The sequence below is a fragment of the Micromesistius poutassou genome, assembly GCF_964030765.1.
Source record: "Micromesistius poutassou genome assembly, chromosome: 12".
NCBI classification, from domain to species: Eukaryota; Metazoa; Chordata; class Actinopteri; order Gadiformes; family Gadidae; genus Micromesistius; species Micromesistius poutassou.
The window spans coordinates 12,118,999-12,145,874 of record NC_140282.1 but is presented as its reverse complement, the minus strand read 5'-3'; the positions used below and the strand labels follow the sequence as shown (position 1 = coordinate 12,145,874).

Genomic DNA, 26,876 nt, shown 5'->3' with positions numbered 1-26,876 from the left:
GCGGCGGGCGCCCTGCACACGGGGCTCGCGCCGCTGGTGAGCAACTTCGAAGACCTCCGCGACAGCGAGAAGGAGGCGGCGCTGCGGCTGCTGGAGCGGCACGCCCGCGCCGACGACAACATCAAGGCCGAGGTCAAGGGCGCGTTGTACGACGTCGGCAAGGAGGAGATGTCGCAGAAGAAGAAGTGGTACAGCTACGAGGAGTACGGCCTGTACCGCTGCCTGATTTGCAGCTACGTGTGCAGCCAGCAGCGCATGCTCAAGACCCACGCCTGGAAGCATGCCGGCCTCGTCGACTGCTCGTACCCCATCTTCGAGGACGACGCCGGGCCGCTGACAGCGAGGAAAGACGCCCAGGCTACCAAGGCCGCGCCCCCTGGCCACGCTTACCTCGCGGCCAGGGAGGAGGTGATCATGCTCTCCCCGGCCCTCCAGGAAAAAGGCCCACAGCACAGCATCCCCGGCGCCTTTCAGGTGCAGCTCTGCGTGCCGATGGCCGTCGAGAACAAGAGGGATCCCATGAGCCAATCCGTTGAGAAACACAACGGAGATCCCGCAGCAGCAGCAGCAGCAGCAGCAGCAGCAGCAGCAGCAGCAGAAGACCTGGAGCTAGGCGGGGCGGCAGAGTACCAGGTGAAAGACCTAAACACGGAAGAAGAGGAGGATGAGCCACCCATGGAGGAAGTACGGGTAAACACTGAGGCTGAGGCTGAGATGGCGGTAATCCACGGCCACAGTTCCCAGACGGACAGCCTGCTGTCGTCGGCCCAGAAGATCATCAGCTGCAGCCCCAACGGCGCGGGACACATCAACGTCATCGTGGAGAGGCTGCCCTCGGCCGAAGACTCCGTCATGGCCGCCAACGCGCCCCTCCTCGGCCCGGACATGTGTGTTCCGGACAAGAGAATATCGGACAGAGAGGAGGAGGAGGAGGTGGTGGAGGAAGAGGAGGTCGAATCACGCCCTGCAGAGGAGACTGTGATGTTGGACTCCACGGAGGTGGAAGTGAAGGAACAGGTGGGGGTCACCTGGGAGGTCGAGAGCTGTGTCGAAACTACGATCACTTCGGCGGTGGCCGCACCGGAGGTCGCGGTCAAACCCGTAACATGCAGCGAGCCCCTCCGTGACGAGAACGTCCCCCCGGCCAGCCGCACCCGGACCAACTCCGAGTCCCTCCGCCTGCACTCTCTGGTGGCCGAGGCCCTGGTCGCCATGCCCATGAGGACCCCCGAGCCATACAGCTGCAGCGGCGGGGGTGCCATTACCATGGCTTGCCTCAAGACCGTCAAGGCCCGAGCACAGAGTCCCGGCGCGGGCCAGAGGCTCGCCGAGGGCCCGACCGCCCTGGTGGAGCTAGAGCGCCGCGGTGACGCCGAGGCGGAGGAGGATGTCGGGGCGCTGATCCCCCTCAGGCTAGGCCTGGTGGAGGTCGACGAGGAGGGTCCCGCCGCCAAGGCTGGCATCAGCCTGTCCCTGCTGACCGTCATCGAGAGGCTCCGCGAGCGCTCGGATCAGAACGCCACGGACGAGGACATCCTGAGGGAGCTGCAGGACAACGCGCAGTTCCACAACGGCGGCGCGGTGGCGGCGGCGGTCGACGTGGCCAGCATAGACCGGGTGGTCTCCACGGTCACGGACGGGGGCCTGGTGGACTACATCCCCGGCAGCGAGAGACCCTACCGCTGTAGGCTGTGTCGCTACAGCAGTGGCAACAAGGGCTACATCAAGCAGCACCTGCGGGTGCACAGGCAGAGGGAGCCCTACCAGTGTCCCATCTGCGAGCACATCGCCCTGGACAGCAAGGACTTGGAGAGCCACATGATCCACCACTGCAAGTCCAGGATGTACCAGTGTAAGCAGTGCTCCAGCACCTTCCACTACAAGGTGAGCTGAGACGGACACACAAGCTCTCTTTTTGTTCTGTATCTCACACAAACTTTATGCATAATTTTTTTGCAATGTATCTTAAGCTAATGTTAATAGTTAAGTTGATAAATGAAAGGGGTGTAGCCTAAATGTTAAGTCTTTAGTTTAAGCCAATGGTCTTATTGCATTGACAAAACGTACATAGCTTGCCAGTTTTCAGAGGCTGTGTTGGGGGGAACTTAAGTGAACCCTCTTTGGCTCTTTGTATAATAAGACCCCTGCAATACTATAATGCTGCAATCATTATGTTCGAGGGAAGGCATATCGATCAAGGTTCTTCTGCAGCATTTAATTAGGGATGCTCAAAAGGAAGATGTGTTTGGATATATGTATGTATGTATGTATGTATGTATGTATGATATCTCCAGAAGGGCCGCAAGACTACTGCTGCTGGCTGGTGCATTGCTGTTGCAATGACTTCAGCAGAGGTCACGCTATTGATCCAATTGCTACTTGAGAAGTTGAGCACTGGGCTACCGCCGATCATTAGTCTCATCATTTTATTCAGGCCAGGTTTGGGAGTCCATGGAGAGTGCGTTTGGCAGAAGCTCCTAGGGAGTGAGAGCCTTATAACTCTGAGTGCTTGAACTGATCTGTCAGTTCAGTCTTTTTAAATATGGCCGTTGTAAAGAATGAAAACTCATCCTTTTTCATTTGGTCAAGAGTGGAAGAAAGCTCCCATTGAGGGAATGTTTGTATGTTATGTTAAATAATGTATTATTCTACTGATGCATTGCGTAAGGTTCATAAGACAATCTCGCGACAAGACGAGGGCTATCCATGTTGCACAAAAACAAACGTTTGTTGCTTTTTATGTAACTCATAAAAAGCGAACCTAAGAGGGCTGAATCTGGGCAGAACACAGAGAGGGTGTGTCGTTAATGTCGCCTTATTTTCCCTCCATTCAGAACCTCTTGAGGAGCCACGAGCAGGAGCATCACGGCCCGGGGCTCACGGGCCCCGCCCTCACGCCCCTCGCTGAGGCCATGGCCGCCGCAGAGGAGGTGGAGCTCGCCATGGAGGAGGGTAAGATGGCCGACAGGGGGACCACAGGACAGTTTGAGTCGGTTCCTTACTTTTAGACATTTAGGGCATTTAGCAGACGCTTTTAGCCAAAGTGACTTATGGTAAGGACATTATAGTAAGAGAAACAATATATCTCTGTCGGTACAGTAAGTATGTTCATAGAAAACAAGTGCCAAGCACTTACAATTGCTAGGTTAACCCATTCCCCGTATCCAACAAAGATAGCGAGGATAAGGTGCTACACAATGCTAAGTTCTATTTGAAAGTGCCAGGACATACAACATACAATAAGTGTATGAGGTGCATGGGGTGTACATAAAGTGCATTTGGTTCAAACACAACATCAATAATGGCGATTTGTTTAATTTTGATGATTCCCTATTCACATTGTGCTTCTTTGTAATATCAATGTTTTCTTAATCCATTGACTTTAGAAAGCAGCATGCCAAAAGTGTACAAGTGTGACGTGTGTGACTACACCAGCTCCACATACGTGGGCGTGAGGAACCACCGGCGCATCCACAACTCGGACAAGCCTTACAGGTGAGCCCTCCACTGGGCCCCTGGCCCCCAGTCCTCAACTGTCATTTGTGCGTTTGGTCGAATAAGATTATACAAGTATTCAGAATTTATTCAACATTTCATCGTGTATAAAACCTATTCTGCAATAGATCATAAAATGTATATTCTAACAATGTAGGAAGAATTGATATAGCATTACAGTAGTAGTGCAGGTCAATCTAAATGTTCCTATGATGGTCAATTTAATTTGGATCATGTAATGTTGGGAATTCTAAACCCCCATGTGGGATTTCTCGTACATTCTAAAAACATACAGCATACAGATGAAAATCTGACTTGATTTCTTAGTTATGTCCAGTCTTTCTTTCAGCAACCAAAAAGGCTTTCTCCAAATCTCCTTATATGGCTTTTGACTTGGAACTTCTTTCCTTGTCATATTATATATCACCACTAGGGAGCAGTAGCGGCTAATGGAAGCTTGATTAATGCTGTTTTCTCATCTCTCAAGCGTAAAAAATGCGAACATTTACGCAATTTTGAATGCATGCAATTTAATAAACCCAATTTAAAAAAGTTCAAGGATAAAGGTATGTGGTCTGAAATGTAATTAGGCTTAGTAAAAGTCAACCTAATCTCAGAATCGAACTTAAATTTCTAATGCACTTGGGAAAAACTGTAGGTCAGAAATCATGATCATAAATCTGTACCACAGATGAGGAATAACTCGTCAAATGTTATGTTGTTAGAGGATTATTACACTAACTCCAATAGCAAAGTTCTCCCTATTTATTTGCATTTTAAAGTGTCTAAAGTTCATTGAACCCAAAATCAACGGCCAAGAGAGGGTTAAGCTTCTAGGACACCTATAGTATAACGCCACAGTGTCTGCGTGTTGATGTGTGGCACTCTTGTCTGTGCAGCACATGAGTGGATTTTGAGTGGCGCTTTTCATATACAACATCACTGTTTATAGCACTCATACACAACGACAGCACTATCTTAAATGTATCACATACTTTGCATGGGTCGTCACCATGGGGATAACACCCCTCTTGCTTCCTAGAACTCTCAGCCCAAAACAGATTCATTTTGATGACATGTTGTGTTTGAACATGTGTTTTGTGAAGAATGGGTTTACCTTCACTTTAAAAAATGTCTGGCTCCTCCTTATTTTACTTTAATACTAAAAGGTGTCACAGTTACTACAATCACTGCCAACAGCTCACTGGAATACATTTAAAATTAAGAATTTCATTGTTTATTATTTACGGCAAATTGACTCGTTTCACATCTTGCCACCAGTCCTCTTGTGTTTTCATGTGACTGTACCAGCAACTAAATGGAGTTTCAAAATAGAAACCAGCTAATCTAGATATCAAGCTCCCCTTGGCTCTGTTGTCCCATCCATTAGGGTTTAGATATGGTTAACACTTTGGCACATGATTAGTTTTCCTTTTGGCTGAGGAACTGCTGAGTTCCCAACATCTCAATTGACATCTACCAAGTTTATTTTGAAAAGTGGATAGTCTTATTTTTAAATGAACTGAAGTACTAGTCGAAGGTCCTCGAACTTAACTTAAGTTCTCAAGTTCATTACAAAAGTTTATGTACGGTTTTTTTCCTTCCATTTCAGACTAAAAACCTCTCCCATTGGATGACTTGCTCTTGAGCTGAGAGCGAAATGCCGCAGTATTTTACGTTAAATTCTTTCTATCTCGGATAAGTAATCGATAGCTACCCTGCAACAGGGAGACAATTTTTTAATATCATATTATAAATTATATATATGACATATTATCCATCATATAATATGCCATTTCATTATGGTGTTTTTCACTATCACATCAAGGCTGATCATTGAGTCTTGAGGGATCTCTTGCAACGCAACCTTTTCTGCGAGCCGAAATAAAAAGGATAAAAGTCCAACCCTGGACACACTGATTTATTTTGAAGTGAGTCAGGATCGAAATCGAGTGAGTAGTGACAGCTAAATGCAACATTAACATGAGACATCATCTAATGATATGGCCCTTTCTGTTGCCTCTCCACTGGTATGCAACCCACTCTAGCCCGGTTTTAAATGCAAAAGGATCCTTCTAGCATTAAGAGCTCAGGTACTTGTCACGCACAATCCAAGCCTGCATCTGTCTGGCATCCAGCGATGCTGTCTTGGCAGGAAAACCGGTGCACTGCCATATAAAGCAACACTCTTTGATGACTGTCCCGGTGTTGTAATGTCACTTTTGAAACCTTGCTTGTCAAAGCAAGCGATGGGAGAATATAAGAACATAAATTTGAGACATCCTTGTAGATATACTGTGTGTGTGTCTGTGTGTGTGTGTCACACTTAATTCATTTACAGGCCTTGCCTATAATGACAATGAACGCCAGGAAAAGTCGGCTCACCCTTATAACTCTACTATAATAACTAACTATAATAACTGTCTGTTGTTGCTGTGATTCGAAAATGAACAGCTTGGTTCCAGTAAGTGTATATACAAGGTACTGTCTCACTGTGGACAAAAAGGCACATAGATGGTTAAAGAAACTATGGTATCTAGCTATTCGTATCATTTCTACAACCCCCACAGCGAAATAGAAAGGTAAAGCGAGGAATAATTAAAAAAGAAGCGCATCTAAATTCAAAATGAGCTTTTGAAACAAGCTACCCTTTTTCATACCAATTTATCGTCGGGTTGTAATTGACGATATCAAATAGTGAAGTCCTAGTTATATTTTAAACTACCTAATTTACTCATGGTAAAGTCAATATTTTAAATTGAACCTGACACATTTAATACTCGTTTTACAGCAACGTTCTAAGCACACGCAAACCACGTGTTCAGGAGTTAATTTGATTCGATTTGAAAGATATTGCCCACTCCAAAATCCCCTCCACCCACCTTCCCCGCATCCCCGGAAAACGGCGTCAGTTTTCAGGATTTAATCCCATTGGCTGATTCAAACCAATCAACCGACACCTCAGGGGTATTCATCTCCCTTATTGCCTCGGTATTAACAACCAGTTCGATATCAACGGTGCCAACGACATCGTCCACTGTCTCATATTACACGTGTACTCCTAAGTGGAAGCTATTTGCTGATTACAAGGAGCAAGGCAGTCCTAGCAGTAGAAGGGGAGCTTTAACCTCAATGTCTGTTGTCTATCTGTGGAGATCCTTTCTGCCTTTCCCCTACCAGGGAAAGATAATGCGAATGCCTGTCATTTTATTTGGGTAAAAGTGTAATTTTGCAGTGATTTGGGCACTTTCCCTTTTTCACAGTGAAATAAAGGTAAAGATGCCAAAGGGATTTGATTTGGATGTTGTCAATAGCACCCATTTCTTGTACATAAAAACACCTGCAACTTATTGTATTGTTAACCCTTTCTCTATAACACACATACAGACTTGCACAAAGATGCACACACCAGCAAAGTTTGGAAAGCTTAATGTTTTATTCTACATTTCTGAAGGGTTAACTGATCACCGAATACACTGCATGTGTGCTAGACACACCAGTATGAACCATGGATGGTCGTTCTGTCTGGAATCTACATCGATGCAACAGGCACCTACTCACAATTCATGTCATTGTAATAACGAATGTCACGTCTGCGTTGAGCCTGTGAAAACACTGCAATGGGAAGACGGCATACTCCTTATTGAGTCTCCAAACAGAACCGGTCACCACTGCTGGATTGGTCTTCCCTGTTATATATTTTTTCTTGATTCAGGATTTCGGGGTATTTTATCTTTTGGAAATGTCAAAGAAATCTAGTACGAAGTGTAAATAACAGCCTTTTATCTTCCAACACAACTGTTGTTTCTCTGCGTCGGGTTTCTTTGGGAGTTGCTGCAATCTAACCAAACATGCTTCTTGGGGTCGTTTTCCCTCTTGGTTCTGGTTTGTTGTTCACTTGATATACTGATGCGTACTTGTTAAATACCTACTTGATGATGCCAAACACTCCACAGTGTTTAAAAGCCAAACACAAAGTGTTTAAAAGACGACGGGAGTTCATTTCCCGGATAACAAATGGGTGAAAGCGAAAATCGTGATGGTCAAGCACAACTTTCATAACTCTATTCTGAGTGTATATTGTAAATAAACTGTGTGATCCTCAGAAGCCCTTTGAAAAGCAGGCACTTGAGTCGCCAGCTCTTGTGACCAAAGCACACAGAATCACTGCAAACTCTTCACCCCGTTATTGCATATTGACCTTCAGACCGTCCATCCATCCTGTTTTTTTGAGCAGGATCACAAAGCAGTTCAGAACAATAAAGCACTAGAGCACACTGTGAGAGTCAGGAGATCACCTCCAGACAAGCAGAACTGGGAGCCACAAGAAGTCCCGGCGTGAGCATTGAGCTCCAGTTTCCTTCAAAGGATAACGCTGGAACACCTTACACAATGGGAGTCCACAGTCATGGACACTTCTTTTTGTGATTTATGGTTTATGGAGGTTTTCAGTGAAATAAATGATAGCCTCTTCTCAAGAGCCAAGCTGATATAAAAGAGGATTTCAAAAAAGAAATATAACTATGCAAAAACCTCCAAGCGAGGCCACGTGAACTTCTTTTTTTTTTTTTTTTCGCTTTTACAAAAATGAAAACGAATAACCCTGTGGGTCTGTCAAATGTTACTTGGATCTATTTTGCGACTTTCAACAGTTTATTCCCCCCCTCCTCCTCTTTCGGCCAATCAGGTGCTGTAGCTGTGACTTTGCCACCACCAACATGAACAGTCTGAAGAGCCACATGCGACGCCACCCCCAGGAGCACCAGGCTGTGCAGCTGCTGGAGCAGTACAGGTGAGGGGGGTGAGGGGGGCGGGTTGGGTGAAGGGTACACTCGACACACTAGTATCGTGATCCTGGTAGTAGCGGTAGTGGGAAACAGTGATGCGAGACCGCTTTCATTATTGTGTTATCGTTTTGCTTTGGAGGCTGTGTATCACTGTTTCAATAAAACGCTCAGTATTGAGATTGTTTCTTTTTTTAGAGAAGAGAAATTAGCGCAGAGCGCTTCTACCCATGTCCTTGTCAATTTGTCTACGATTTAGCAGTGATAAATGTTTCACAGTTTAATCGAGGTAGCTAGACGCCACAGTGTTTTCATTTGGATGTTGTTGATGACACCTCTTGAGACTCTTATACACAAAACACACTCAGCTTATTGTCTTATTTCCCCTTTCTCTGCGCCAACACAGGGACAGACAAATACAAACACCCAAACTTTTCTATGGCGAAATGTAACGGTTCATTTTATTCTCGCGATTTAATGTCTGCATGTGGACCGTGACCGGGAGTATTATTTTTGTTGAGATGAAACTAGGAACACATTTAATGACCCAACATTTTCTCTTTGTGCTTAACTTGACAAGGATTATTAACTAGTAACTCAAGCTAAAAAAAAAACGCCATGTGCGTAGCATAGCCTGGGATTAGCCTAGAGCCGGCGGTTTATCATGCGTTGTATGATAAACTTGACTCAACCTTATAAAGTGCTGTTTTCATAGGGCCTGTTTTAAATTATCTCAGCTTAAGTAACCTCACTTTATCTTAAGACAGATAAAGAAACTCAGTAGAATTTGAAAAGCAAAAACATAGTCATAGTTGTCATAGTTCTTTCCTCCCTGGTTCCCTCCCACAACTTACCATGGGTGATGGTGGTTTGGTTAAATATTTGATAACTCTGTTTATATTATATAGGGAGGGCCAGGCAGAAACGGATTAAGTTATTTTCTTGTGTACATCTTTTTTTTGCAAATTACCAGCTGCCAAAGAAAAGTATGGACGGGGAGGCAAATTGTTTGTTGCATTTAGTTTTCTACAAAATGCCCTCCTTGTTAAAATTTGAATAAACAATTATGTTTGGGGGTTTTCTCTCCAGAAAAAAATAATGATAGAAAAACAAACTTCTTTGGGTAGTTGGCAGAATTCTTCTAATCCTTGGAAAGGTGTCGTGTCAGGGATTCCCATTTCCACGGTCCCTCGCGTTGGATATTTAGTGGATCAAAGACAAGGCAAGTAATTGGGATGGGAGAAGCAGTGTTTTGTTGACTGGACACAATGGCTCTGGGCTTTGAAAAAGAAATCCCCAGCTACTTTGACTACAATAAGAGCCCTTCCAGTGAATCCACTTCCACACAATATGACGCACAAAGTATGTCACTCTCCAACTGATTGCTTGGTACATTGCTCAATATCGTCCGTACTTTCAAAGTTTGTACCCCTCAAGCTTCCTTCCATTGCCGTGCTCGATAGAGGAATTTAGCTATTTATAGTTTTTCAATTTGATTAATATTCAGATAGAATCATTTTTCCACTTTTATATCTCATTTATCCATCACTGTGCTGATGAGAAGTTCAAATCATTTGAGGATTAGGCTTCATTCAGTCCCACCGTCTGAGCGATTTTAATTAAAATCAGCCATTCTCCGGGGGGACCTTGCTACCCCTCTTTTCAGGATCCCAGGGATTTCTGTGACCTATTGAAAAGAAGCCTTTTTTCTTTAGTTCCTGGCTTATTTTTTCTTTAGTTCCTGTCTCTCCCCTCCCTTTCTCACCTGAATTCCCTACAATTCCTTTCTCCGTCATTTTCTCACAGAAGTCAAGGCGGCCACCACAGCTTCCTTAATTTTTTTCAACAAAACCACTTCAGTCACCCTGAACCCCAATTGCTTCTCTCTCACCTGCGTGTTACACGTCTTTCTAACCTCCCCTGGGAGTCAAGCCTTAAACCCGGGGACGACTCCCTTAATAGAAAGGAGAACAAGGATTAGCAGAGCCTCCGCAAGCATATCAAATCAACTTAACCAACCTGATCCGCTTGCGCTGTCACCCTCTCGCTTTCATCTCCCCGCCTCACTCTCTCGCTCCCCCTCCACCCTCCTCCCCCTAGGTGCTCGCTGTGTGGCTACGTGTGCAGCCATCCGCCCTCGCTCAAGTCCCACATGTGGAAGCACGCCGGAGACCAGAACTACAACTATGAGCAGGTCAACAAAGCCATCAATGAGGCCATCACCCAGAGCAGCCGGTGAGTGTCGGGTCCCCTCTGGGCTCCACAGAGCGACTGTGTGGCTGTCTGGCGTCCCTATTGTCCTCAGCAGTCCTCTATGGCAGGCTGCATGGATACATTCCGTATCCTTCCTGATTTAAATGGCAGGTTTTCGCCCCCAGCTAGTTGTCGTTTCATTCTTTGTTTGTACACTTGGAATTTTCTTTTTTTTATTTGCACCATGCTAGAATTTGAACCATGCACTGTACCTCTTACATTTGAGATACTGCATGACAACCAGCGCAACAACAAGTCGACTTTTGGAAAGACTAGCAAAAAAACAGTTTGGTCTTGTATTGACGCTCCTCTTCCTCCCGTATCCTGCGTCCTTTGACCTCCCCGTCTCCCCCCTGTCCACAGCGGCCCCCAGAAGCTGTCAGCCATGTTGGAGCCGGTGGCAGAGCGCTCCTCCGTGGGATCCCCTCGGGACCCGGCCCCCAGGGGCCCCACGGAGACGCCGCTCGCCTTCACACCAGCCGCCGCCGCCGTCGCCCCCGCCACCACCATCATCACCCCCTCACCGACGATGGAACCCTCAGCGGTGGGCCAGACGATACCCAACGCCGTGGAACTGTCCCAGCTGTCGGCGAGCGTCGAGGTGCAGAGCGCCACGCCGCAGCCTCCACACGCGCCGGCCTCACTGTCCGAGGGCCCCAAGCCGACCCCGGGCGCCCAGGCCGCCGGGCACGGCCCGGGCATGGAGTACTGCGTGCTGCTCTTCTGCTGCTGCATCTGCGGCTTCGAGTCCACGAGCAAGGAGCGTCTGATGGAGCACATGAAGGAGCACGAGGGCGACATCATCAGCATCATCCTGAACAAGGAGCAGCAGCAGCAGCAGCAGCAGCAGCCGGTCCTCCAGCCAGCAGAGGGCAGCACAGCACAGTGAGGCCTTTAGCATAGTATCTTTACCTCGCTCTCTATCGCTCTGGTCCGTCTCTTTCTAGATTTTTGTACACTCTGACTTGATGTTACAAAAATACCATGAAGCACCCGCCTAGTAAAACACGTATGGCCAAATGTCTTGGCCCACCAATGCACACGGCTGCATCCCAAGTGATCCGTTTGCATTGCGTCGTCGACAGCACGGTATCTTCCATAACTTGAGCCAGTTTGTACCTCACAGAACAACCACACAATCTCTTATGAAATGGCATTTGTTTCCTTTGTATCTATTATCTTTCACATATTGAAGGCAAGGCAGCTGTAGTAATTGCTTTTGTAATATTTAATGTATTTATCCGTTTTACCTCCGTCACTCAAGCCTAGTGGAAAGAATTTTCTCCTGCTATTGTTCAAGCTCTTTCATGCCTGGAGGTGTGAATCAGTTTTTTTCTTCCAATATAATTTGAGGTTTATATACTTTGCATGTTCAGTCTCTTGTTATGCCGTTTAAACAGCCTTTAGTCCCGTTTGTTTTTAAGTAGATTTCAGATAAAGGTTTGTAGATAAAAACTTATTTCACCATTCTTCAAGGTAATAATTTTTTAAACAAAAACAAGTGATAATATGGCCTTCAAGGGAAATATAAATGATCTGCTTTTCAAAGTGCTAATGCACCTTGTCCTGGATAAGTTGGGTCCTTAGAAGGAATATAAGTGCCACGCGACCACTAACTCACAAGAAGAACAATGGTGGCTGCCGGTTATGTGGGCTCCATCTCTGTTTTGAACAAGGAAGAGATTCGAAAAAGGGAAATGGGGGTAGTTAAATAATTGATCAATCTGGCTGCATGGATCACCAACACGGTCTATTCTTTAACCTTGATTGTGGACACTAATATGCTGTGCAATTAGCCACAGGTGTAACCATTCACCCACCATCTGTCATGTGTTCAGTTGCCATAGAAATCGCCCTGGCAACATGCAGTGGCACTTTCCTTTGTTTCGTTAATATAAAGAGAGGGGCCGTTGCAGTCGGTGATGTAACACCCCGATTGTTTGTAAAAAATGAAAAAGTGTATGAGACCAGTACTTCAGCTATTGCTGAAAGGTCACAAAGCCAGAATAAAATATTTAAGAGGAGGAAAATAAATAGTTATTTTTTATGGTTTTATTTCCCTTTTTTCTTTTCTTTTTTTTTTACGCATAAAGCCTATTCATGTTCTCCAGCATCAGGGGTTTATTCACCAGCCCGCCCTCCCATTGTTAGTTTTTTCTCCCCCCACACCGACTCTCTGCTGGATCCTGCCAAGTTCAACTTAAATTCACCCCAGTGAGGTCTGAAGGTGAGCATTTCAGACCAGAAGAGAATTCCAAATTCTCCAAAAATGTCATTTGCAACTCCACCCACTAAGCTCAAACCTGTAGAGCTGTCACGACTCAGGAGTTTACTTCCGCTAAAACTCGACCCACCATGATTCTTGACAAATTAGTGTAAAGGTTATGAAAATGGATTGTTGTAGGGGTGTTGGCCAAGTGTCACACTGTAATAATCTTTCAAACCTCACACACTATTTGACATTTTGTTTCTTTCTTCGAGCCATTAACTGGGCCTTATTGTTTTTACCACTACACCAACGGAGGTAAAAGGAATTGAAATGAGGCATCCATATTCATACACGCTCTCTTCTTTTGATGTTGCATAATGGCTTTCTAAGTCTATCACATCCATCTCGGCGGGCCATTGTGCAGGCAGAGTCTGTCATCACAAAGCGGGATTATCGTTGGATGTCTTGTCTTATCATTGTCTAGGATTCCAGGCACTTGGTTTTCTTGGGAAGAAAACTGACAGGGTGAGGATATTTTCAATAAAAAAACAGAAAATAACCTTCAGTTTGAGTGAAGATTGTATTTATCTGGCGTAGACAGGGCCGTCCAGAAACCCGCTCCCTGAATCCAGTGTCCTGGCCTCCGTACCTCATTAGCCTCTCATAGCGACTCTGGCGATAAAATGATCATTGAATCTGGGTTGAGGGGGTTGTTTTCACATGTTGTCCAGTTACACTGTTGGCTGCTGTTGATTATAATAATTATGTTATTTTTCAGTTCAGGTGGTCATGGCCTTTTTCATGAGTGTGAATACTGATTGTTTTGTAATGGTTGATTCTGAATCCCTTTTTTGTGTTATTATTCAAAATATTGAAAGCGCCCCCCCTCCCCTTGGATCTTGGAATGTGCTTAATAGCCCCACCACAACCTTTGTAATAGTGTCATATAGTCCTCAGGCAGTCCAAGTGCAGTGGAACAGCCAATTAAAGTGCCAAATGTCTTCAAATTGATCATTTATAACAAAAAATCTCTATTGTAAGCCACTGAATGTGAAGGGAAAAATACATTATTATTTTTTGTTATTTTTGAACTAGTTGCCTTTTGGTTCATAAGTGTAACAAAGACATATGTAGTCTGCTTTTGTGTCATACCATAGTTATTCATATAACTTATTATTTGAAGCCCTGAATCGAATATCCCTCCCAGGCACCCAAACGAAAGGTGAAAGGCTTTTGTTTCAACGAGTAATTATTGAATTGGTACTGTATTTTTGCTATGTATATACTGTAGTTTAATACTGTAGAATATTAAATATAAAACATTTTTTTCTTCAAAGAAGAAAAAAATACTTTTTTATGATTGTTTAAAAACACTACAGCAAATTTCTATAGGAATGTGGAGTTCATGGTGTTTATTATTTTCATTCATTTTTACTTGTATTTAAGGGAACTGATATTTTAAGAAGAAAAAGAAACACACACACACAACTGGGTGCGTTATAACCAAAGGTGCTAGAGAATGTGTAAAAAAAAAAAAAAAACATGAACTCTGTGCTTATCTGTTGACAAAAGTTTTGTAATTCAATATGGAAACTGTCCCAAACCTTGATGTGATGCTTGCTTTGTTTTTATTTATTATTTTGGAAACATCATAGGCAGTATTATGTCACAATTTTGCCATTGTATTTTGGTAATAAAGACTGGGAAATAGGAAGAAGAAAATGGTGTTTGTCGTTTTGTGTTCTTTCAAAAATGTCATGAAATATTGTGTGAAGGGCTTTAAATAACAAAACCTACACTAGCAAAAATAACAATCAAATCTTGCCAGAATTGCTTCTAAAAAAAATAGGTTTCCATACTCTTTTAGGTCCTGCCACAGCTGTTTCAAATGAACCAGACCTCCTAAATTAAGGTTGTAAAAGCTTTTACAAAATGCTCATCACAGTGTTCTCCTCATCCTCATTGTGTAGAGAGTCCCATGTTCATGTGTGAGTAACCATGGTAGAGATGGGGAAATACTACACAACGTCTTGAAAGGTTAGAACATTAGTTTCGACCTTGCATTGCATCACCACAACTCCCCCTCTCCATCCTACCAACCCGTCTGCAACTTGTGGGCCACATTTCTAAGTCCGGTCCAGCAGACATACTGGTGCTCCACAACATTGCCGAGACCATTACGCAAAGAGATGGAGTGGGTTTGAACAGACTCTTATTTTTCTGTTTCTGTGAGGCATACAGATAGTACCACCCAAGGGTAGAAAATACCCATTGTGTGTATTTATTAGTGATGTGGAGCTGTAAGGGTTTGGGTTGGGTCAGTAGGTGGTCTGGAGCTGAATTGCATAAGAAGTTACCGCAAGGCTTTAACCAGCATTGTGCTTAGTGTGAATCCATATATGTAGCAGACAGTGTAAGACAGGGATTTATCTAGATGGATAGATAGATGTATACTTTATTGATCCCCGAGGGGAAATTCATTCAAAAATTCATATATATATATGTATATACATATATATACATATATATATATATATATATATATATATATATATATATTACTCACTTGTTTTACAAAACAGTCCCATAAAAAAAGCCATCACTATGTCTGAGTTGGAAGGTGTATCTTTTTAGAGTTTGCAATAAATCACTATTACTTCCACCTCTACTACATTATGCCCCTCATCAAGATCCTCTATGTGTGTCATTATAGCAGCTGGGTATATGTCCTGAAAAATAAACACCCTAACTCCTTCACCTTAAAACTAGTTGGTATTAAAAATAACGACTGGAAATTATTCCGAAGCATGTATACCATATATCATTCCGCACATCAGTACTGCATGCGCATCATTCAGTGAAAGATTGTAAAAGTAGTAGTGTGAGGAATTCAGGTATTCATCAAGAAGCACACATAGGCTGCTTGAAAGCACTGCTAAATATATAGATTATAGATTTCCTCACCAAATATAGTGCATATTTGCGTGGTTCTTTGCTTCAATGTTTGGCAAAGTGCAGTGTTTGTTTATTTCAAACCACCTCTTCTCCCTCTGCGCTGAATTCCTTTCGTTTGCACACTAGCATTTCCTCTATTGAATGCAAAGGTTTACCGAGGTCAAAGTTTAGCTTTTCTTCTTCGTTTCAGTTTTTTTTTTTAATTTAATTATGTGTTTGTCGGCTGTATCCAAAGCGAATGAGAAGGACTACTATGAATGCAGTCTTTTATAAGTCTGATAGAGAGCATAGACCAACGCAATGCAACACTCGCCAAACATTTCTACTTTCAAGGTTGAAACAACATGATTTGTCGCCAGCCGTGTCAATGAAGGTTTGAAGATATTTTGTTAGGACGTCTCTTTTGGACCTTATTTGAACCATGATATTGATTTGATGTTATTCTACAACCTGAGTTTAACAATCTATTCTAACGGTCTATTATACTTTCTCTCCAAAGCAAAGAAAGTATAAATGCTTACCAGACCACTTCATTATAACACTTTTTATTAGTAGAATGTGCCTCTTTTCATATATATACATAGTCTATTTGAAAGTCTTCAGGTGAAATATTTTATTTAGAAGTTATTTAGAAAGAAACACATTGACTCAACAGAAAGAAGTAAGAAAAAAATTATATTTTCTGTAGAACTGATATCCAGTACTACCCTAAACCTTCTGCCCCTTGCTATATCTCGTGGTTGTGTTTCCAGAATGTTCGTCACCAACACGTCATGGACACGTTTCAAGGTTTTGTCCGTGGAAAGTCCAGCTGATGTTGTGCCTGCCTATGCAATATAAGGTAAGGAGTTGGATGAGTAATAACAGCACTTTAATAGCTAACTTGTGTAAAGCTTCCGCCAAACAAATTCTTGAGATAATTGGCATGGAGAAGATCTTGGAAGATCAGAAGGGTCCCTACCACATCAAACTGTAAAACGAACACTTTAAAAACAGCCATTTAAATTTGTTACCCTGGTAGGAAAGAAGACCAACTAATGAGAAAAGCCATATTTTTCGATCGCAGCTGGACTCAGCCAGCAGAAGTAAAACAGTATACAAACGTAAGACTTCGCTGCTGATTTGTTCTAGAACTAATGGTAGGCAAAGCAAATAATGTCAGTTGTATACATTACTGAAACCCTCCCATTTTTCCCAGGATTCTCCTTTATTTTACCCTTCTCTCCCGCTGTTGTCATGTTTAAATGCTTTCTCTGTGTTACCACCAGTTTAGTGTGTAATCACAATCTCACACTACCAACCTTTCACCTGGTGGTAACATTTAGGCCTTTTAACAGCAATATTTTTGCTAGCTAACAAGTCACAATCTTGACTGGCTGGTAAAAAACTGAAGTTTGGTTTTGCATTGGATTTCTGGTTCAACAATTTGGCCATTTATATTCAAATAACTTGAACTACTACCAATGAATGTTCTCAACCGATGATTGGCCAATTATTCTATTCAGAGCAAGTCAATTCCTTTTTTCTTTATGTGTGTGACAGCTGACTTTCACTAACCAACTGGGAGAATGAAAAGGCAGCTGCAAGGACGCCCTCCTCAGCAATTACCTGAAAGTACTAAGATAAAGACCTAAATAACTATCTGAAGTCGAAATATAAAAAACTTTGTATACATTTGTACAACTTAATTGTTATTTTTCATTTATGTTGGATATGGCATTCGAGAAAATATAGTTGAAAACATAATAATAAGTATGAATAAAAAAATAATAAGGCTATTATCATTCTTGTTTTCTCCATAGCCTAATTAACAATTGCCATTTACCTGAAGTTGCCAGATATATTCTAAATTGTTCAGTTGTTATGGAGTTTAATTAAGCAATATCACACGAGAGGGAGTGCTGTTGTACTGTATATCAGCACGGCTGTGATTCGGTCGTAGGCACGAGGCCGCAGGCCGAGTGCCGCAGATAATCACACCGTGCTGATATACAGTACAACAGCACGACCTCGAGTGTGATATTGCTTTTATACAACAGTGCTACGAGCACATTTTATTAGTTAACAGTAATAAGAAACAAGAGATTATGATTTGTTTGTTTAGTAATCATTTATTCGGCTCCGCCAACAAAAATAGTTCCGCAACTGAAGGGAGACTAGGCTGTTGCCAGGCAACACATATACAGTACATAAACATTCCTAGTTAGCTAATAACGGTTATTAGAACGCCCGTACAGCGGAGTGATTATGTCTGTGAAAAGTCCCAGTGCTGTTATACTGTATATCAGCACTATGGAATGTCTCGTTGTCCAATCAAATTGCTCGGTTGGGACCGGTCGGAACTAACTGTTGTATAAGTTGTGATAACAGGCTGCCCAAAGCAATAAAGGGCTAGCAAAAGAGGACTCAATTCATGTAATTTGGATGGTCACCGTCACAACTGAGCCAGCCGGGCTCTCAACAGCCAAGTAATTAATAACCCAATAGTAATACAAAAAACATCTAAGCACAACTTTCGCACCCTTTCACACACAAACTTTCACACCCATCCACAAATGATTATAAAGAGAGGGCGATGGCAGAAAAAGTATGGAACTGTAATCCCTTCTTATTAAACCATAGAAGTCCTGGCCTCCTCTGACTGCTGCTCTAAAGAAAAAGTATAATCTCTGTCATTTTCATCCGTTTACAAGATCAACTCTTCTACCTCTTAAACCATTTAACAGGGACAGCGTGAAAGTCGCAATGAGGAGGGAGGAAAAAAGGGGATAGTGGGGGCGGCGGTACAATGAGGTGAAGCTGTAAAAGAGGGCTGACGTGAGCTAATAAAATCTTAAGAAAGTAGAGAGAGCTACTGTTCAAGCTTTGATTTTGAGGGAATATCTTTTGGTGGTTAACTCCCCGATTCCTGTCTATAAGTAAGCCTAACTGTGTGTACAGTTAAACTCAATAAAATTACATTTTGGGTTTGCTTAAGACTTGCAAGTTTGGGCATACTAGAAGTAGAGTTTATCTGTAATGGTGCCCTTAGCCTAATGGACTCCTAGCAGCGGAACAACATGGTCCGGAGAGGTTAAGGGTCTGAGGGTGTGGGTGTGTTTGAGATTCTGTGGCATATCTGAGTGCATTCATGTGTGCATTATATTGTATGGCAGTATTTGTGTGTTTGTATTTGTGTGGAGGTATCTGTCATGTGTATGTTCATACAGTATATGTGCATGTGTGTTTGTTTAGGAGTTACAATTGAGTGTGTGTGTGTGTGTGTGTGTGTATGTTGTTGTTTGTGTGTTTATGTGCGCATGTATTTCCATGTTAGTATGTGTGTTTATCTGCTTATTTTATAGTATGTGTGTGTGTGTGTGTGTGTGTGTGTGTGTGTGTGTGTGTGTGTGTGTGTGTGTGTGTGTGAGTGAGTGTGTGTGTCAGCACGGCCGAAAGTGCCATCATTAAACATTCAAACATTCCTTCCCTGATAATCCCTTTTTCAAACAACAGTCCTGCCAATTTATTTGCTTCAATCTCTTTGATGATCTTTACCATGTCGTCTCTTTAGCACACAGACTTTACTTAGCCCGAATCCCAGAGTTTCCTGTTCTACAGAGTAGACTGTTTCAAACCCCCGAGGTCCCAAGCCACCACGGGGCAGATCCATACACCAACGGCAAATTATATTCCTTTCCTTATTTAGTCCATCCAGCATTGTTATTGTATAAAATCCCATGTTTCAGCAGAACTAACAACGGGTTGTATAATAGAGAGTTCATTCTGAATATATATCGCAAAATGGCCACACTTGGGCTTCATTAATGAGATATAGGCCTACAGCCAGATCAAAGAGAATACAATTGTGTCGGTGCCTTACAAGAGTGTGTAAGTGTGCGTGAACCTGAAGGATAGTATGTTGCTTTAATCTCACTGGATTTTCTTTCCTTTGTTCGCACACAATTCTTATGTCATTAAATGCTTTTTTTTTATTCCAAGTTAACTGGCTCTAATGAAAAATGCAATAGATTTTTTACCAGACATATTATTTTTTTGTAAAGTATTCATATACTTAAACACATTTACTTTTGTGAACAAATCTGAGCTATTTATTGACAGAACTTAATTTCCACATTCCAAAGCAAACGACTTTTATCTCACTGCAGTTATCCTCTCTCTCATCTGTTTTCTCCAGGTCTAAGCTATTTATATTCAAAAACATATTTACAAAAGCTTCTGGTTTATTGTCATAGCCTATGGATACTCAATCATGTTAAGATTTTTACAAAAATGGATTCACAAAAGTTGAGGTCAGCATGATGATGAAAAGCAGCTTCTGTTTTTTTAAATCAAGTTGAGTAGAATCGGATGTACAGTTTGTTTGACTCCTTCACTGCTGATTGTTAAACAAACAAAATTAGCTTTGATTATGCCATTGAATAAAGTCAAACTGTCAAATCCAATCGGAAACAACAGCCCCCACGGTTACCTCCAGGAAACCATTGATGTTCTACAGCTTGGATTATAACCCACATTTTCAACTGTGGGTTAACTACTGCAGCGACCCTGCATAGAAACCTTGGATTCATTAAGAGTTAATGTGTCATGTGGTTGTTATTGTATTGTCAATTTTTATTTTTTCAGTTGTTCCTTTGTGCATTTATTGAAATGTTTTACCTGTCAATCTATGTGAGTGGTGAATCAAAGAGGTAAAAGGGGTTTGCAGGAAGATCAACGAGGGGGGATTTTGAGTGTGTGTTGGCGGTTTGTTTTGGAGATCAGTCTTTTTGTCTGTTTAACAGACAAAAGGAAAGTCTTTATTTGGCCAAACAGTAACCTGGGTTTACACCAAATTAAACAATGTGTTGTATAGCTCATACTCCTGACTGGGCATTCCTCTGTCCCTGGCAAGATAGTTGGTGAAACATTGTCATTTCTGCTCGGTGAGTTAGCTATCTGTCAGCTATAGTTACTAAGCTTTGTTGCAGTGTTTTTCAACGCACCAATAATGTAAAAAGATAGAGAGGCCATTTTTCCTGCATGGTACACTGTGTGCACTGCCCAAGCCCGGAACTCCGAGAGGCCAACAAACATGGCGGCACCCAGCTCACATTGAGTCCAATGTCCATCCAGACGCCAAGATACAGTGGAAAGGCTGACTGGAAAGCTTTTCATGCACAATTGGAAATTTTGGCCAATGCTGGTGGCGGCTGTTCACAGGGTTGCCAACTTTTGGTTTTTGGCTGGAGTGAGACTCTGTAGAATCTTATAATGCTTACCTTATAACAGGGTCCGCGGTGAAATTGTTGACGGGGGGGGGGGGGGGGGGACGGGATTACAGGCTGGTGGACAGTTGGCAATCCTGTGTTCAGTGGAGGTGAAAGAGCTGCAACTCGATGTGTTTATCAGATGAGGCGTTGTCATGTTTGCTCCTCCTGAGCACAGAGGACGAAGGTGAATAAGTTGTCCTAGTAGGAGCTCTGAAGAGGCGTGTCTGTTTTTGTGGTTAAGGCGTTGACAGCCGGGGGAAATGTGCGGGCCCTGACAAATGATATCGAGAGCCAGTCTTTGTGGGCCTATGCACACATGCCAACATCCATGCAGAGCGAGCTTGCTCAGGATCAACAGGATCATTCTCCAGGCCCTTTCTTCTACAGAGGTCCACACACAGATCCAGCTAGCCTACCCACTGACTGTGCAGGAGGCCCTTGAGAAGGCCATAGAGAGGGAGCTGGTTCCATGGGTAGCTATCTTGCTTCTTGGCCGATGGTGAGATCTACCAGGGAGAGAATTGAGGACTCACAGAAGCCAGCCTGTGTGGATGAGCTAACTGAAGTCATCCGTACTCTCTCTGTGCAGTTGATTTTTGTCTGGGGCCAAGGGTCTGCTGGGGTTGCACGCAGCCTGGCTTTTTATATATTCCTGTTTAGGGGGTGGCCTTTTCAGCCTTGGTTGATACAAGGTCCAGTGATCATGGTAAGACCAGACATTTTACCAAGCTGAACAGAATTGTTCAGCTTGTGAACACCGTCACAGGGGAGAGGGCAACCATGAAAGGAAAAGGGTTGTTTTCCATCTGCGTGGAGGGTAAGATTGTCCTCCATCCATTGTGGGTAGTGGCTGTGCAGGACCCCTGTATCCTGGGGTTGGACTTCATGCGGTGGACAGGCTACATACTGGACCTGGAGAAGGGGGGCTATAGGCTTCCAGAGAGGGATAACAGTCGATATGGCCCCGCCAACAACAGTTCAGGTGGAGCATTCACTTAGACCCACCCTGTCTTCCTGATCACTGTCGACCCAGTCCTCCCACCGGACCTCAACCCTTCCCTCTCCTTCCCTCTTTCACAAGCACAGGCCATCAAATGCCCAGCCAAGCTTTCCCCGGAGATGCAAGTCTGCCTTCCAGGCCCTCCAGGGAATTATCACCACAGTGACTTCTTCTCCCGACCCTGCCCCGCCCTTCATCCCAGACACTTACACTAGTAACTTTGTTTTAGTAACCTAGTTTTGGTGCAGGAAGGGCCATAGGTAGAGCGGGTGGTAGCATGTTACAGCAGGACATTTAACAAGATCGAACGCTACTACTCTGTCACCCGACTTGGCTCAGCTGCGAGCTGTCACAGTTGTTCGCCATTTCAAATGCTATGCTCATGTCTCGCAACGAGCCAGAAGGGCAGGTCGCACAGTGGCATTTCTGCATCGCCGTTGGCGTACACTCTGTCTGGAGGGCCAGGGGCAGAGACAATAGCAAATACTTTAGTTGGGGGGATGATTAGCCCTTCTGGGCGAGTGGAGTCTATCCACAATGACCAGGGGAGACCGTTTGAATCCTGTGTTTTTGAAACTTTGTGAAGCAGGCTGGACATGTAGAAGAACCGCACTATTCCTCTTAACACCCTACACAGACCGCTTGGTGGAGCAATTTCATCGCTGTACAGAGCAACAGCTGGCCATTGTCTCGGCTAAGTACCAGTGGAACTGGGACACTCATCTGCCTCTGGTGCTCATGGTCTACCGGTCAGCTGTGCAAGACTCCTGCACACCTGCTCCGCTGATGTTGGGTTGTTTCCAGTATAAGCTAATGTTGTGTTTTCCGATTTCTGGTCATGTTTTTGACAATTTGTGGTTGGGTTTTCTGATTTGTGGGTGATTGCCTATTTGTCATATTAATTTCTTTAATACCATTGTGTTTTTTGATTTGTTGTGTTTTCTTAATTTGTTGTTGGGTTTTAGGATTTGTTGTGTAATCCTATTTGTTGTTGTGATTTGCCCACTCTAGGGGCCTCTAACTAAAGCAAAGAGAATAAGCAGCGATGACCATCATTAAACATTAAAATGTTCCTGCCCTGATAATCCCTCTTTCAAACATGAGTCCTGCCAATTTATTTTCTTCAATGTATTTGATGATCCTCAGGCCTTTCATGTCGTCTCTTTTGTGCAAACCTCTCTCAGCCACACGCCCAGAGTGTCCTGCTCTACACTGTTTCAAACCCCAGGGGGGCCAAGCTAGCACGGTGCAGATCCATGTACACCCATGACTTATTTAATTCCTTTCGTTATTCATTCTATCCAGATATTTTATTGTAAAAATAATCTCATGTTTCAGCAGAACAACTAACACAACGGGTTGTATAATTGAGAGGTCCTTCTAAATATATTGATAAATGGCCGCACTTGAGCTTCATTAATGAGTTATAGGGCTACAGCCAGATCAAAGAGAATGCACTCGTGTCTGTGAGAGCTTAAAAGAGAGTGAGTATGTGTTTGTGTGTGTGTGTGTGTGTGTGTGTGTGTGTGTGTGTGTGTGTGTGCGTGTGTGTGTGTGTGTGTATGTGTGTGTGTGTGTTTCTGTGTGTGTGTTAAGTGTGAACCTGTGCATGAAGGATAGTTTAGTGCTATAGCCTCACTGGATTTACTTTCCTTTGTAACAGTTTTACACAAACAGCTTTTTTTGTTCCCACATAATTGGCTCTAATGAAAAATGCTAAAGAATATTCACAATCTCTGTTTGTTTTAAGATGGAAATAAGTTCTCATTTAGGTGTTTTTTAGTACAAATAAACTCTTCAATATATACAGTCTTCAATATACAAAGGATAAACTATATAGGATAAACACTTGGAAATTACTTGTGTGTGTGTGTGTGTTAAGGCTATTCTCTTAAAAGTTTCAACTATGAATAGAATTGAATTGCAATTTGAGCGTGGGATATCACATTTAGTCACTAAACCTTTAAGAGATAAGAAATTCATTCATTCAACAGTGTCCAGAAAGGGGAATATTCACAATCCCTGTAGTCTGGGAAAGTCTCAAAAGCTCAAAAGCTCAAGGAAATGGGTTGAACCTGACATGGTCTGCCATACTTTTTATTTGTGTTTTTTCTGTTAATGTTGACCCTGAGGACAAATCATTGGAGGGTCTGGTCTGCCGGAAATATCGCATAAAGAAAATGTGGCCATTTTAGTGTATGCACCCTATCTTTTTTACCAAAAATTTTTGAAAAAAATGTATTTTTCCCTCAACTCCTCAGTGGGTTGGGTAGGCTGTCAATAAATGCATTCCAGATGCACAGAACACATGTGCTGACAACATCCACTGAAAAAATAACTCTTAAAACACATTTCTACATGATTTTGCATCAATTTAATGCAAAAAATGAGGCGTTTTCTCACTTTTTTCCAATATTTTCATCTTTACTTTATTGGCAATCAATTATTCCCCCAAGTTATGACATCAGTCAATATGCTATTCTTTCCACCAAACAGTATACTCATTCCACAGAAAAAAATATAAAAATCCAACCAAAATCAATGGATCTGTGATGATTTCACTACTAGTTGGGGATCAACAGGCTCGGCTACTCTCAAGAGAAGGACCTGGAATACATGTGTGTGCTTAGCAACAATGTCCAGCTACTCCTAGATGCCCTGTCAGAAGAGGATGTAGAGAAGGCAACTTCTGCATGTGCTGGTGCAACTGACCAGCTAAAAAAGCTGTGGTGTTCATTCAACGTTACCAACATCTTGAGAGCAGCACCTTCCATGAACTGCAAGGAACCACCTGAGGCAGCTCCTTGGAATCCTCCCAGACAAGTGTGACTGCATCCACTTTGTTGGTGATCGATATGATGTCTCCCCTGCTGAAAGTCTGAAAGATGAGGACCGAGAGAAGAGGATGAAGACCTGCCCCAGCAAAATGAAGGAGTACAAGCCACATGATACTCTCCCTATACCTGAATGGAAAGGCTTCATTTATAATCCACTGAATAAAGCTCATCTGTTGAACTACATGGGGGAAGCATGGGCAGCTCAGAACAAGTCACTTCCTGCAGGATGCACACTTATTCTTGGTGGAATCTTTTGTGATCCTGGTCGCACTGTCCTTTTGTCAGCGGATTGTCAGATTGAGCTTCCAGAACTTTCCTGTGATAAACATGAGGAGGCAGATACCAGGATGTTTGCTCACATTGCATACTCAGTACAAATTCTGCACCACAAACGGGCTGTAGTGGTTGCGACAGACACAGATGTGATCATGATGTGCATGTACTACATCACACACATGGATGGGCTTCAGGAAATGTGGGTGAAGACAATGGATATCTTCCTACCTGTTCATGCCATCACAGAAGCTCTGGCGGGAAAGTATGATGTTGGCGCTTCAGATCTTACATTCCTTCTCCTCAGCACCTACATACTTACCAGATGTGACACAGTGAGCTATATGTACAGAAGAGGAAAAGCAGGCATACACAACTGCTATTAAACACCTGACAGATCTTCTGCCGCTGTGTAAGTACGGTGACCCTGAGAAAAGCCTGGATGTTCAGGAAGAGGTTATAACAGCAGCACGGCGATACATGGTGTCACTCTATGACAGGAGTGACTTTGGTGGTACTCTAGATGCATTGCAAGCTCATCTCTTTGTGAGCATCAAAGGAGACATGCATTGCCTTCCACCAACTGAAGATGCCTTCCTGTTACACCTTTGCCGAGCCCTGCATCAGTTGGCTGTGTGTAAGCGGGCACACATGGTTCAGCCAACCTACCCAGCTGCCACTGATTTTGGGAGAAAACTTGTCAATGGCAAATTGGTGGCAACCATGATGCTGAAAGATGCAAAACCTTCTGAACTCAAACACAGCAAATACTGCCACTGCAAGAAAAGCATGTGTGCCCGAGGATGCTCCTGTGCAAGAGCCAATGTGAAGTGTGTCATTGCGTGTCTCTGCACCGGGGACCTCAACCAGGGCTGCCAACTTTTGGGTTTTCGCTGGCGTGAGATTCTGTCGAATCTTGTAACTACCTAATAGCAGGGTCCGTGGGTGAAAATATTTACTGTGGGGGGGGGGGGGGATCGGGATTGTTGACGGTGGGGGGGTGGACGAACGCATTATTATTTTTTTTTTGCCGTGAGAAAGTGGATGTGTGGCGTGTGCGCGTGTGTAAGCGGGCAAAAACGTGTGTCACACGGTGAAACCGTGAGAGTTGGCAGCTCTGCCTCAACAGATGTTCAAGGATTGAACTTGAGCTTGAAGACAGGGACACGTAAGTATGCCACGCACATGCATGTGTGTGTGTGAGAGAGAGAGAGAGATGGGGGGGGGGGGTTCAGCTTTTTTCGCTCTGCTGAAAACCCACCCTGCCCGTCTTGTTTGCTGTCTCCTCAGGTGGTGAGGGTGACGGTATGTCCCCAGAGCAGTATCTGCAGTGTGCCACCCTCCTGATTATCCCACCTCACAGGGACCTGCACCTAGTTAATTAAGTTATGTTAAATTATTTTGTTCCATTAAAGTTGTAATAGTTGTCATCCGAGGCAGTAAAATAATGAAAGTCATTTTGCTGTATTATATTTCTTGTGTGACACATTTCCATTGGGAGAACAGGGTTATGTTGACATTTAATAAAAAGCCTAGGCCATGATGTCTTTCGGAATTTTGGGAGTAGCCTAAAATTCTATTGAGGTTCTAAGCCTGTTGATCGCCAACTAGTAGTGAAATCATCACAGATCCATTAATTTTGGTTGGATTTTATTTTATTTTTTTCTGTGGAATGAGTATACTGTTTGGTGAAAAGAATGGCATATTGGCTGATGTCATAACTTGGGGGAATAACTGATTGCCAATGAAGTAAAGATGAAAATATTGGAAAAAAGTAAGAAAACGCCTATTTTTTTGCATTAAATTGATGCAAAATCA

General features: G+C 43.3%; 1 protein-coding gene across 1 annotated transcript in view; it reads left to right on the top strand.

Moving 5' to 3' along the window:
* znf507 (zinc finger protein 507) overlaps positions 1 to 14,384 on the top strand; it is a 16,468-nt gene extending 2,084 nt beyond the window's left edge. The window contains exons 2-7 of the mRNA XM_084476252.1: positions 1 to 1,884; positions 2,835 to 2,952; positions 3,387 to 3,495; positions 8,183 to 8,287; positions 10,380 to 10,514; positions 10,896 to 14,384. The exon at positions 1 to 1,884 is cut by the window's left edge and continues 723 nt beyond it. Of these exons, the coding sequence (XP_084332378.1) occupies positions 1 to 1,884; positions 2,835 to 2,952; positions 3,387 to 3,495; positions 8,183 to 8,287; positions 10,380 to 10,514; positions 10,896 to 11,421 (2,877 nt within the window). The 3' untranslated portion in view covers positions 11,422 to 14,384. The remainder of the gene's footprint in view (positions 1,885 to 2,834; positions 2,953 to 3,386; positions 3,496 to 8,182; positions 8,288 to 10,379; positions 10,515 to 10,895) is intronic.
* Positions 14,385 to 26,876: the final 12,492 nt, after the last annotated feature.